At 49.2% G+C, this 12304-nt stretch overlaps 2 protein-coding genes across 2 annotated transcripts in view; both read right to left on the bottom strand.

Annotated features, from left to right (window-relative positions):
* Herp (Homocysteine-induced endoplasmic reticulum protein) overlaps window positions 1-12304 on the bottom strand; it is a 59205-nt gene that overhangs the window by 10770 nt on the left and 36131 nt on the right. Inside the window, exon 9 of the mRNA XM_065444131.1 lies at window positions 2630-2765. Coding sequence (XP_065300203.1) covers window positions 2630-2765 — 136 coding nt within the window. The remainder of the gene's footprint in view (window positions 1-2629; window positions 2766-12304) is intronic.
* On the bottom strand, window positions 3357-11059 carry LOC135911792 (uncharacterized). The gene is made up of 2 exons (XM_065444132.2): window positions 10969-11059; window positions 3357-3897 (listed from the first exon to the last, which is right to left on the bottom strand). The coding sequence occupies exons 1-2, from the start codon at window positions 11057-11059 to the stop codon at window positions 3413-3415; spliced, it is 576 nt and encodes a 191-aa protein (XP_065300204.1). The 3' UTR covers window positions 3357-3412.

The following is a 12304-nucleotide window of genomic DNA, read 5'->3' as shown; positions in this document are numbered from 1 at the left end:
ATTACCCCTTATATCAAACAATTTCTGAATCCCCAAAAAGTTATAACAAAAATATATATAAAAAATTATGTCTACATTGAACAAAAACAACGGCCACTGCCGATATCAAATTTCAAACAGTGCAAAGCTGTCAACACCCCCTCAGAAAAAGTTGAATAACCTGGCTGCACCTCCATGGCTCTACAGTGAAATCTCGGTACAACGAACTTCAGGGGACCGCGGGAAAATGTTCGTTATTCTGAAAGGTCGTTATAGTGAAAGCCCAAAAATTAGCCATGACAATAGCATTTCAGTAACGCAAACGTCCTACCTTTGAAACGGTACCTCCTTGAACTCGTTTCTCACACAATGCACACGTGATCGTCAGGCAAGGCACATTTATTTGAAATAGTCCGTGATCGTTTTCTGATGGGTGCAGCACAGACTCTGCAGCACGAACGATTCCAGACCGTCCGCATTCTTATGCACGCCTTTGGTCGCTGTGCCGCTTTTGGCTATAAATATGCGGAGTTTTCCCAAGCAGTCCAACGCATCTGTGGCCGACACGGACTCGTCGTGGTCTTCGGGCGCTGCCGTAACGTGCAGCAAGAGTCTTGCTGGTGCTTAAAAATTTTCTCCTTATCTTTGAGAATCGTGGCGATCGTCGACCGCGCCACTCCACGTTCTTTAGCCACGACGGATTGTTTCTTCCCGTCTTCTATCTTGCGAAGAATCTCTACTCTCTCGCCCAAAGAAAACTGCTTTCGCTTCTTCGCCGGCACGCACTTCTAGCACAATAATATAACCAGAAGAAAAACAAGATGGACAGGCCCGATACGGGTGACAGCACGCGAACCACGGAGGAAGGAAACTAAGGAGAGGCCCTACCCCCTCCGCGCGCTAGGAGAAAAATGTGGTGGAAATGACGTGTAGGTTCTCATTTTTTTGCTGCTTTTTTATTTTTTTTTTTGCTGTATGGCCACGCCTTTTGGGCCACAATGGCGGCGTTGTTTGAGCGCTCACACGTGTTGCTCTGGTAGGTTTCGTGCCGTGGCAAAGGCGCTGTGTGGGCGGGTTTGCGTTAGTCACCGTGTCTTGTTGCGCTGTGTTACCTGCACCGTGCTCTGCCGGATGTTGCGCGAGCGCGAGCGCTCCGCGCGCGAAACCGCGCGCAGCGCGGCGTGGTTTCGCGAAAGATGTAAACAAGAGAGGAGGGTGGCACAAAAGGTGGAGCATCGCCATGAGCAACGCCAACTTCCGGCTTCACTTTTGCTTCACAAAGAGTGACGTCAGGGCCTCTCCTTAGTTTCCTTCCTCCGTGACGCGAACTGAGAAAACAAGCAAGAAAAACGTGATGCGTCGTCACCTCCGCAACAGGAAAAAAAGGAAAGGCCCACTTCAGCGGTAATTACAACTTTTTTTTTCTTCTGCCGCACCGTCTCAGGTTTTACGAGCCCATGCTGTCTCGCTCCCCGCCTCTCCACTCACAAAACCTGGTGCGTCGTTGCCTCCACAACGGAGAAGGAAAAAAAAAAAGTCTCCGCCCGCATCTTTCTCCTTCCGCGCCATCTCAGGTTTTTGCGGGAAGCAAGTTGCAAGGCGGCCCGCTCTTCGCGCTGCGTCGTCTGCTAGCTTAGAGCTCCGACTGCCGTGACGGATACACTGAAATCTAAGAATCCTCGCATTTCGGGATATGAGTTCGTAGTACTGAGGTGTTGTTAAGATGACACGGAAATTAAATAACGATCGTTATTCTGAAATGTTCGTTATTCTGAAGTTCGTAGTAGTGAAATATTTTTACATTGAAACTATAAGCAGTCGGCACGGGATTTCTTAAAAGTTCGTTAATCTGAAATGTTCGTTAATGTGGTGTTCGTTGTAACGGGGTTTGACTGTATTACTGTGCCATGGCCAGGCACCCCACTTCTGGCTCACATTTCTGCTTGTGGAGGTTCGTGTCATTGTTTCAGTGTGTTGTTTTCCCACTATGCAAAAAAGAAGTGAGGTGTGTAGACAGGACACAAGAGTAGAGAAGTGGACAACACGAACGCCGGTGTTCGTGTTGTCCACTTCTCTACTCTTGTGTCCTGCATGCACGCCTCACTTCTTTTTTGCATAATAAATCCTTACGAACTAGCTCAGCTGTCTGCCGTTCTAAGCTGTTTTCCCACATTTTACTATATCATAGAAAAAAACTTGACACTGTGGTTGCGTCCCTTCTGAAAAAACTGAAAGGGTTAAAAGTGGAACATGTTGCAGGAATAGTAATATAGGAACACCAAAGTAAGTGATAAGAACGGTCTATTATATGTGAAAGTACGTTGTATATGTAGATCTGTTTATGATGTAATGGGAATGGGCAGTAGAGCTTTTTTTTTTTTTAATTTCTAGAAATATCTTGCTAACTTGGCCAACAAGGATAATCTTTAGAGGATTTGCCCACTTGCCAGCTAAGAAATACTGAAACTATGTAAAACCTACACATTCGAAAACTTGTTCTCTTTTCCATTTTTTCCAAGCTGATTTCTGCATTCAAGTTGTTTTCAAAATGCATGCCTGCCTTTATGTACTCTCAAAATCAACAATGCAGCTACAGAACAAAGCATGCAGCATGAAGTGAAACACCGCGACAGCAGCTTTTATGCCTAACCTGTGGTCTCTCCTGAATCTCGGCAGCAGGATGGTCTGCCTGCTGCTGCTGGTTGGCCTCTCTCGCACGATTCCGGTCGTGCCCACGCTCTGGCTGCTGCGGCTGCCGTGGAGCTGCAAACCAGCCTCCTTGGTACCTGTGGAGGAAATAGTGCAGACTCCTGTCAGGCATTGCAGCATACTGAGCCAACAATTTACCAGACTGTTAAGAACTGTCAAGTGCACCTGGCAAGAACTTCAAAAGCATGTACAAATCAATACTGCAGTTTAACAGAAACTGACAGTACACATCCACCTGAATGAAAAGAAAAAAGAAAGGCAATTCGACAAGAAAATCAAAATAGAAAGTTGTTCGTTTGTACTGTAGTGCACAAGGAACACCAATTTCGTTTACCAATGCAACTTCAGCAAAGGAGAAAAAAGAAAAGAGCGGCAATTTAGCAATAAATGTGAGAGAAATGCACTAGCATTACATTGCACCTCTTTGAAGTCCCAGATCCATGATTTAAACCACATTCACAACACTGCAAAGAGTGTTGTTCAGCTTACTTGAAACACATCCTCTCTCTTCGAGGAGCGAAGTGCACCTGATGGTGGTCCGGATTAGTTGCACTATACAGTCGAACCTCGATATATCGAACAGCGCGGTGATCGCAAAATAGTTCGATATAGCCAGAATTCGATTTATAAAATCACGTAGAAAACGCGTCAAAAACTAGCACAAATCAATCAATGAACCAATCGTGGCGCAATAGATACTCACATGAAGCTTCAAACAAAGTATTTATTTAGTTCGCTGAAAGTACTGAAGCAGCGTAGCCTGCTTCATATTGGCAACCGCGTGTTTGACCACGGCGTCCTCAACATAGTCCAAACGGTCCACAAGAGACAGTCCAGTCCCTTCTATTGCGCCGCAGTAGCGGCGTACAACGGCCAAAGCAGCTACAGCCTCAGTTGCAGTCGGGAGTGGGGCAACATCAGCGCCTGCCGGGTCAGCCTCGGCAGCGTCTTCGTTTGGCCGCTCAGCAGTCACTTCTGCAGCGATCTCCACGTGTGTTAACTCCGCCACTGTTCCGGTGCTGTCGTCACCGCCAACGAAGTCCTCAATGCACATGCTGTGTGGCTCAGCACCGACAAGGCGCTCGAACTGGCTCCAGGTTTCTTCAAGCTGGCATTCTTCCTCTGTGCCATCCAACGTCAAATCTTCGGTTGCTTCCTCGGAAGCTTCTTCAATGCGGGTCACGAAACCCGCATGCCGAAAGCAGTGAACTTCTCGGCACCGAGAACGAACGCAAAGTTCTTGGCCTTCTGCTGTAGCATTGGTCCCGATAAAGGAATATTTCGGCCCCTTACGTCGATAAACCATTTGTCCAGCGCCTTCTCGACGTCTTCAAAGGCAGCTTTGCGCACCCGCCGAGCGCCCGAGTGCTGGTTCTGTTCCGCCTTGGCCTTTATGTCACTCTTATTTTTCAGCAGAGTGCTCAAAGTACCCCTTGGGATGTTGAAAGCTTTGGCGACGCTCGCTTTCTTTTCTCCATTTTCAACGCGCTGTATCACTTCCAATTTCGCAGCAAATGTCAGGGTCGTACGCTTCTTCGCGTTTGCAGCCATCACACCAACCACGACAGGCCTACGCCACACACACAACGACTGGCGTAGCACAAACGGCAGCACCGAGACGCACGTGTTGTTGATGTTGTCAAACTAGCCAACCTGGCCAAGCCACGGCCACGCCAAGCTGCCACGTGCGTACGCCGCTACGTTCAAATGGCGCCCTCGGCGCAACAGATGTGGGCAGCTGTCGTACGCAGCAGTCTGAAACGCCCATCGCGCCGCCGCTATCTTTGAGAGTGTTGCGGGAAAGCTCGCCTCCTGTCAACAGAGCGCACTTGGTCTGGGGCGGCGGAGTTTGATATATAAATTTTACATCCAGCCCCGTTCGAAATAAAAAATTAAAAATGCATGCGATTTTCCACGTGATATATAAAGTGTTCAATATACGCAATAATTCGACATATCCGTGTTCGAGTGAGTGAGTGAGTGAGTGTCAACTTTATTATTAGAAGGGGTAAGGGATAAGGGAGGCTAAGCTACGTAGGCTTCCAGGTTGTGCTTCACGATGGAGTCTTCAGCTCGTGCCAGGACCCGTGTTTGGATGTCTCGGTCGGTGCTGGAGAGAAGAGCCTCCCATTGTTCGTCGGTGGAGGGTGGCGAGACGAGGTCGGCGGGCGGGGGATCTTCCGGGCAGCCCCAGAGGATGTGGTTCAAGGAGGCAACGTCGCCGCACAGGCAGCAGCGTGGATCAATGACACCAGGGTGGATGTGCGAATACACTAGGGGGCACGGAAAGGTGCGGGTCTGGAGGCGACGCCAGGCGATCTCGGACCGCTTGGGAAGACTGCCATGTGGAGGTGGGTAGGCGTACCGTTCGAGGCGATAGTGCTGGGTAATGTCGTGGTAGGTGACCAGGGGCTCCGGCACCGGGACGTCCAACGCGGAGGGGCCCACCGCTCGGTCGACGAATCCTCGAGCGTGTTGGTGAGCCGACTCGTTGCCGGGGTGACCCGAGTGGGCGGGGACCCAGACCAGTTCAATGTGACACGGCTCGTCCTCCAGTAGAAGTGGGCGAAGGAGCTGTAAGGTGGAAGGCGAGACGAGACCTCGGGCGAAATTGGAGATGGCGTGCTTGGAGTCGGAGAGTATGACGCTGGCGTTGGTCGAGGTGGCGGCTAAAGCGATGGCTGCCTCCTCAGCCTCGACGACGTAGGGCGTTCGAACGGTGGCGGCCGTGATTGTCGGCCCCGAGGGTGCCGAGGGTACCGAGGAGGGCGAGACGGAGACGACTGCGAAGGCGTCCCCGGGCGAGGCGTATCTGGCCGCATCCACGTAGGCGATGGCCGGGTGGTCGGCGTACTTGGCGTGAAGCATGGCCGCACGGGCTTGGCGACGGGCGTCGTGGTGTCCCGGGAACATATTCTTGGGTAGCGGCTTGATAGAAAAGGCTGCCCGAAGAGCATGCGGTAGTGAGACCAGGTCTGGCGGGTGAGAAGAGGTGTCATGACCGATGGAAGAGAGGATGTAGCGACCGGTCGGCGAACGATGAAGGCGTTGCACCTGAGCGGTGCGGTGAGCTTCGATCAGTTCGTTATATCGAGGTTTGACTGTATATGATATATGCAGACACACACATACACACTCTTCTAAGCTCTCCCAGGCCCTCTCTATCTCTACCTTGTGACCAGCTTCCCACACTTCACACACATAGACTTTTAACGCTATTGCATTAAGGGCCCAGTGTCCCAGAAAATCCGGTGCCGGTGAATTTCGCACCACGCATACCCAACCGCACAGGCCTTCCATGTGGTGCAAGGAAATTACTGAACTAATTGAATTTCTCAAGGTAAAATACAAGAAAAATCGTAAAGTACGACTTATACACAACGTACAGACATGATAGCGTTGGATTGTAATTTGAATATATGAGAAAACACAATTCTGTTACGCGGAAACTCAAAAACCCCTTATAATGCAATAGCGTTTTCCAGCCACCATTTGAGGTCTTGGTAGAAGCGGTGCGGATGCTTCGGTTCCTTGCACACCATCAAAAAAGAACCAGAAAGCTCACCTTCATGCATAGCATTCGCCGCCAGCGTTTCTTGGTTGGTGAAGATTACAGTTACATAAGCTGCAGTTGCCGGGAAGCGCAAGAAGCACTAGGGTGTCTTTGAATGCTTTCGCGTTCCACTCTTAAAGGCGAAGCTTAAACACCCTCCAAATTTTTTACAGCAAAGCTGTATATTGCAAGGGTTCTGTGTATTTTTCGTGTGGGTCAAGAAAAACTATCATCATCAATCACTAATACAGTGAAACCTCGTTAAACCGTAGTTGGCCGGAGCTCGGAAAAAGTATGTGCTAAACGGTAGCACTGCTTAACTGAAATAGCATGAGATCGCTCACTTATCTGTCAAAAGTGGAACTCGGAGAGCGTGCGATGAAAGGGGGAAAAACACGTGCAGTATTTATTCCCTTCAGGCGACAAAAGTGTTCATTTCATTTCATTTCATTTATTATCACCTTGAAGGCCTGAAGGCATTAGACAAGGGGGGGCAAATCAAACATGTGTAAGAGTGGTTTCTTGCAAAACAATGAAAAAAAGAAAAGAAACACATTGCTGATTTTGTACGACTTTAAACAATCAAAGAAAAAATTCGAATTGAAAGAAGTAACACGGCAATACATTCGCAACAAAAGAAACAAAAGAAAAAGAGTAGGTGGAAGGGTTGACAAGGGTAGACTATTCCAATTGGTTTATGATGGGTTCATGAACGATGTACACTGGGAACAGAAAGTTATTCGAAGTGATTTGTTAGGTATTCACGAAATTTTTTGCGGTCAGTACAGGTAACGAAGTTGTCAGGGAGCGCATTCCAATAAACGATTGCATCAGGAAAGAAGGAAGTGGTCATGGCAGATGAGCGGCTGGGTAAACGTGCTATGGCAGAGCTGTGACTTATGCGAGAGGAAGTTCGTAATGGTGGTTTAAGAAGGTGGTGCCTTGAGCGTGAATTGTAAAAAAAAAGAGTGCAGCAAGCAAAGACATGATATGATGCGGCGAGACTTCAGTGTTGGCAGACCTATTGTTTGCTTCAAAGAAGTGACACTAGTGTATTGAGAATAATGTGAAGTGTTATTTTAGTTTGATGCCTCAGCGGCCTAACAGCGACGACTGCGGCCTCAAACTTACTGAAGCTGCCAGCCAGCTTTTCAGCCAGCCCCCACTTCTCAGCAAACACTCGCATGGCAGATTCCTCGTTGGCGTTGCATATTCTCCGTGCACAAGCACGGTAGCGCTGCAGATGTCGCAGGGCGCCTTTTTTATTGCGGGGTGCTGTTCTCGTCGTGACAATTGCATTCGCGAGGCTGATGTAACGCACAGCTTCGGCCACTGTTGGGCCTGAATTGCCCGTGCTCTCGCTTTGCATGTCGTCCTCATCACTGTTGCTAGGCGACACTTCGGCAATAACAGAGGCAACGATGGCGAAAAGTCGAACCTCGTAGCTGACATCTCTTCACGGTTGCAGCAGCGCTGCCGAGGAACTGCTTCGCATTCCAGATGCCACACACCTTAGTCAACCCTGTCACATGCCAGCGCCGACTTCTTCGTGTCACATTCGATAGCACGAACAATGCCTAATTTTTCTTCTATGCTGAGCACTCAGCGTCTTTTTTATCCGAGCTTCGGCAGGACAAGAGTTCTTGTTTGCACGACGCCACAATGCTCTCTGGCACGGCGCTGAAATGATGATGTGGCTTCACGCGCAAACGCACAGGACTGTGGCCGTTGTTCTGATCCATGGTTCCGATCTCTAAGGCTTGTTGTTCTGCCGGGCTACCAGATGGAGACGACGCATCACCATGTTTGCACGAAAAAAAGTGGAAATACTACGTGTTTACTGATATGTACGCAATAAGCTGGTACTGTTTATGCGGATACAAAACACTTTATGTTCAATGGCGACTGAATTGGGGATTTGACTTTACTACCTTTAAAATGGAACGACTGTTTAAGCGGGTACAGTTTATAGAGGTTTTACTGTACTCCCGTAAGCAAGCAAAATATGCAATGGCTCATAGCCCAGTAAGGCGAGGCTACAAGCACACAGCAAAGTGAAGCAAACAGTGCTTAAATTCTTTCTTATCCCGCATACAATATAGAGAACAGCATGTCGAAAACTGTGAGCCATCATGGCTACTCACTTAGTGTGGGTTAGTTGCGATAGCACTACCCTGTGCTCGTTGTCAGTGACTTCAATGTGGATGTGTCGGGACTGAAAAGGGAGTGGTTTGCGCGTTTCGTGTTGCACATATCGCTTGCGGTGCCACACCGATCTGGCCCAACCAACCACCCAGCGGCGTACATGCATCAATTTGACTATCAAAGAATGTGTCTGCACATATCTCCCGGCACACCCAGGTGTGACATCGAGAAGTTCATGACCACGCACTTTGCATGGGTTAACTGTGATAATACTACCCTGTGATCATCGTTGGAGATGCAGTGAGGATCTGAAGTGGCACAAAAGCTGTTTTCAAGTTTTTGTAGTGGCAGAAAGAGTAAAAAATGGCGCGTTCGCTGGACCAGCGGTATGCAATTAAATTTTGCTTTCAGCTGGGCAAAACCCCTTTCGAGAGGCTTGCCTTGATTAAGGAGGCTTGCAAAGACGATGCCCTGTCAAGGGCCCAGGTTTTCCGGTGGTTCAGTAAGTTCAAGAATGGACGGGAGACCATTGAATACATGGCGCGATCTGCATGCCCTTCAACGAGTGGTTTTGAATGAAAATGTGGCCAAAGTAAAGACTCTCCTGGACTCCGACCGTCGTTTGAGTATCAGATTAATCACCGAAGACCTCAACATGTGCAAAAGAATGGTTCAAAAAGTATTTCTCACAATACGAACATACGGAAGGCTTGTTAAAAATTGGTGCCAAAAGTGTTGAGTGATGGCAAAAACAACGAGTGGATGTTTCCAGTGAGATGTTGGTGCAGCTGGAAATTGAACAGGGCTTTTTAGATGGCGTAATAACATGTGACGAATCATGGGCGTTCCATTACAACCCCGAAACCAAGTGCCAAAGTTCAGAGTGGCACACTGCGAACTCTTCATGACCCAAGAAAGCAAGAATGTTGAAGTCCAAGTTAAAGACAATGTTCTTTGTCTTTTTTTGAGAACAGTGGGGTGGTCCGCGAAGAATTTGTACCTCCGGGACGAACCGTCAATGCTGTGGTCTACAAAGAAGTCCTTGAGCACCTTCTCAAAGATGTCAAACAGAAACGACCGAAGATTGCTGATCACTGGAAGCTTCACCAGGACAACGCTCCAGCCCATACCGCCCTCGTTGTGACTGCTTACGTGAACTGGATAGGGGTTGCAACCTTGCCGCAGCAAGCATGCAGCCCCAATGTGAGCCCGGCAGACTTTTTCCTGTTCCCAAAGCTCAAGAGAAGCCTGAAAGGTCATCATTTTGACAATGTTCCCGCCATTCAACATGCTGTCATACAGTCTTTGAAAGAGGTTACGGCAGCTGACTGCCAGGGAGCCTCTGTAGCATGGGAATCGCATTGGCAGCAGTGTATCGACACCTAACGAGACTATTTAAGAATTTTAATAATATGTACTGATCGGATCAATAAATTCTTTTTACCAGACACAGACTCATTACTTTACGGACAAACCCTGTAAAAGGCATCGCTAGAAATTTGCAGCAACGGACTGTGTACGCTAAAGGCAAGCTTATGTGTGCGTAGCAACCTGTTAACAAACTTGGGCTGTATTCTCAGACAATCACTTCCGAAAATGGCGTATATGCTTGTGTAATGGCTGCACACATGTAAAAGTGGCACCCAGAAATTTGTTAAAAAGATCCCCCCAAAAATATATTTAAAAATTACCCGTGTATAGCCGCACCCTTGACTTTTGAGAAGGTTAGCAGTGTTATTTGTTGTGTGATGCGAGAATTGCGAAGCTTTTTTTTTTTTAATTGGTGGCAAAACAAGGCAGCCGTGCCGCGTTTTCTGCATCTCCAGGTAGCAAAGGCACATCCTCCGAGACACTGCTGTTGCTGGTCTGTCAGGCGTTGCCATTTATTCCAGCCGGCAGGTGACACACTACGAGAATAGCCAATAGCCAGAGCCAGTACAAACAAGTACAGTCGAACACGGATATATCGAACTCGAAGGGGATCGCGAATTAATTCGATATATCAAAAATTCGATATAAAAAATACAGGTCCAGAGACTTTACCTGTGGCGGACGATGACCTACCAATCGGCGCATTCAAGAATGACAACTATTTCCGCACACACGACGCAACGTAATGCTTTATTTGCGTGAAAAAAAATCGCTTATGTTGGTCTGCTTCTTCGCCTTGCAAATGAAATTAAAGACGCCAACCTCGATCTTATCGAGGCTGTTCAGGTGCGAAAGCCCGGTTCCTTCCATGGCGCCGCAACAACGGCGAATCCAGCTGAACGCTGCCGCCACTTCAGCGGCGGAGTACGAGCGTGTAGCCGCGCCCTCGTCTGGACGATCTTCGTCGCCACTTGAGCTGTCAGCCTGGGTCCCTCCGACTGCAGCTACAATATCCTCGTCGGCGAGGCTCACAACAGCCTGAACATTGCTGTCAACGTTCACATAATCGTCAGCAGACACTTCGGCTGGAACGGCAGCCGGGAAAAGGGACGACAACTCGCGAAACACGTCGTCCATGCACTCGTTGTCGCCGTCGCCGTCTTCGCAGGTTTCAGGAAGTTTGGCTGTCACGAGGCCTGCCTTCCGGAAGCAGTTGGCCACAGTATCCTGCTTCACGTCTCTCCAGGCGCCCGTCATCATTTGAATGGCCCCTAGCAGGTCAACCTTAAGCTCGGTGCCCATGCGGAGGTTCACCAAAAGCCTATCAATGAGTCGCCTCCTGTAGCCGAGTTTGAACGACTTAATGATGCCCTGGTCGAGTGGCTGCAACTTTGCTGTCGTGTTCACCGGCAGAAACTTGAGCGCGATGTTTTCGAGCTTGCAGGTGGTGTGATGGGCCGAGCAGTTATCGACGAGGAGGCAAGTGTGACGCTCCGATTTGCCCAGTTCGGCGTCCCACGCTTGCAGCCATTCTGTGAACAGCTGACGCGTCATCCACGCCTTCTTATTGAAGGCGTAGCGAACGGGGAGCTGCTTACAGTTTTTGAAGCAGCGCGGTGCTCTTGCTTTGCCAATCACAAAGGGCTGGAGCTTTTGAGAGCCATCCATGTTAGCAGCGAGCAGAACGCTCACGCGGACTTTGCTCATCTTGCCCCCGTGACACGTGCTGCCCCGGACGTCGAGCGTCTTGCTGGGCAGCATCTGCCAAAACAACCCGGTCTCGTCGGCGTTGAAGATTTCCGCGGATGAAAACTTCGCGCCAATTTCCGGCCATTCCTTCGAAATCCACTGCTGGATATCCTGGCTGATGACGGCTCCGCTTTCCCCAGAAATGGTTTTGCCAACTATCTTATGGGGGTTCTTAAACCTCTGCAGCCACCCTGTGTTGTCGGCGAAGTTGTCATCACCGAGTGCAGCGGCAAACCATTTGGCTTTAGCCATTAGCATTGGGCCATCCACCGGAATGTTCTTAGCCCACACCTCTAAAAACCACGCATAGAGGGCCTTTTCAACTTTCTCGTGGGCAGGAGCGCGCACACGACAAGCTCCCGATGTTCATAACTCCGCCGCTTTCGACTTTATGTCTGCCTTGTTTTTTAACAAGGTGCTTAGAGTGCTCCGAGGAATCCCGAAGTCGTCTGCCACCGTCGCACTTTTCTCGCCCGCCTCAACACGCTGAATGGCTTTCAGCTTTGTCGCAATGTCCAGGTTCTTGCGCTTCTTGACGCTGCTTGTGCTTGCTGCGGCCAGTGCTTCCGCGTCAGCTCACCACGATCCAGTCACACGTGTCGTGAGACGCACGCAAAACAATAATGAACACGGAACACAAGAACGCGCACAAAACACAAGAATTCACGTGCGCAGCCACCGCCAACAAAGCGCTCGCGATGGCCACCTCCGAGGGCGACAGCAACATACGAAAGGCACGAGCTGTGGTTGGCTGAGCAAAATTCGTGAAAAAGCAACAAGAAAAAAAAAAGGCAAAAG

Source organism: Dermacentor albipictus, chromosome 1 (assembly GCF_038994185.2).
Source record: "Dermacentor albipictus isolate Rhodes 1998 colony chromosome 1, USDA_Dalb.pri_finalv2, whole genome shotgun sequence".
NCBI classification, from domain to species: Eukaryota; Metazoa; Arthropoda; class Arachnida; order Ixodida; family Ixodidae; genus Dermacentor; species Dermacentor albipictus.
This window is presented reverse-complemented; position numbering and strand designations above follow the sequence as displayed.

Excerpts from the sequence above, each read along its gene's own strand:
- LOC135911792 (XM_065444132.2), bottom strand. The coding sequence starts at position 11,059 with ATGGGCACCGAGCTTAAGGTTGACCTGCTAGGGGCCATTCAAATGATG. Across the intron at positions 3,898-10,968 it reads GCAGGATACTGTGGCCAACT|TTCACTGCTTTCGGCATGCG; the intron begins GCTTCCGGAAGG and ends GGTGCCGAGAAG.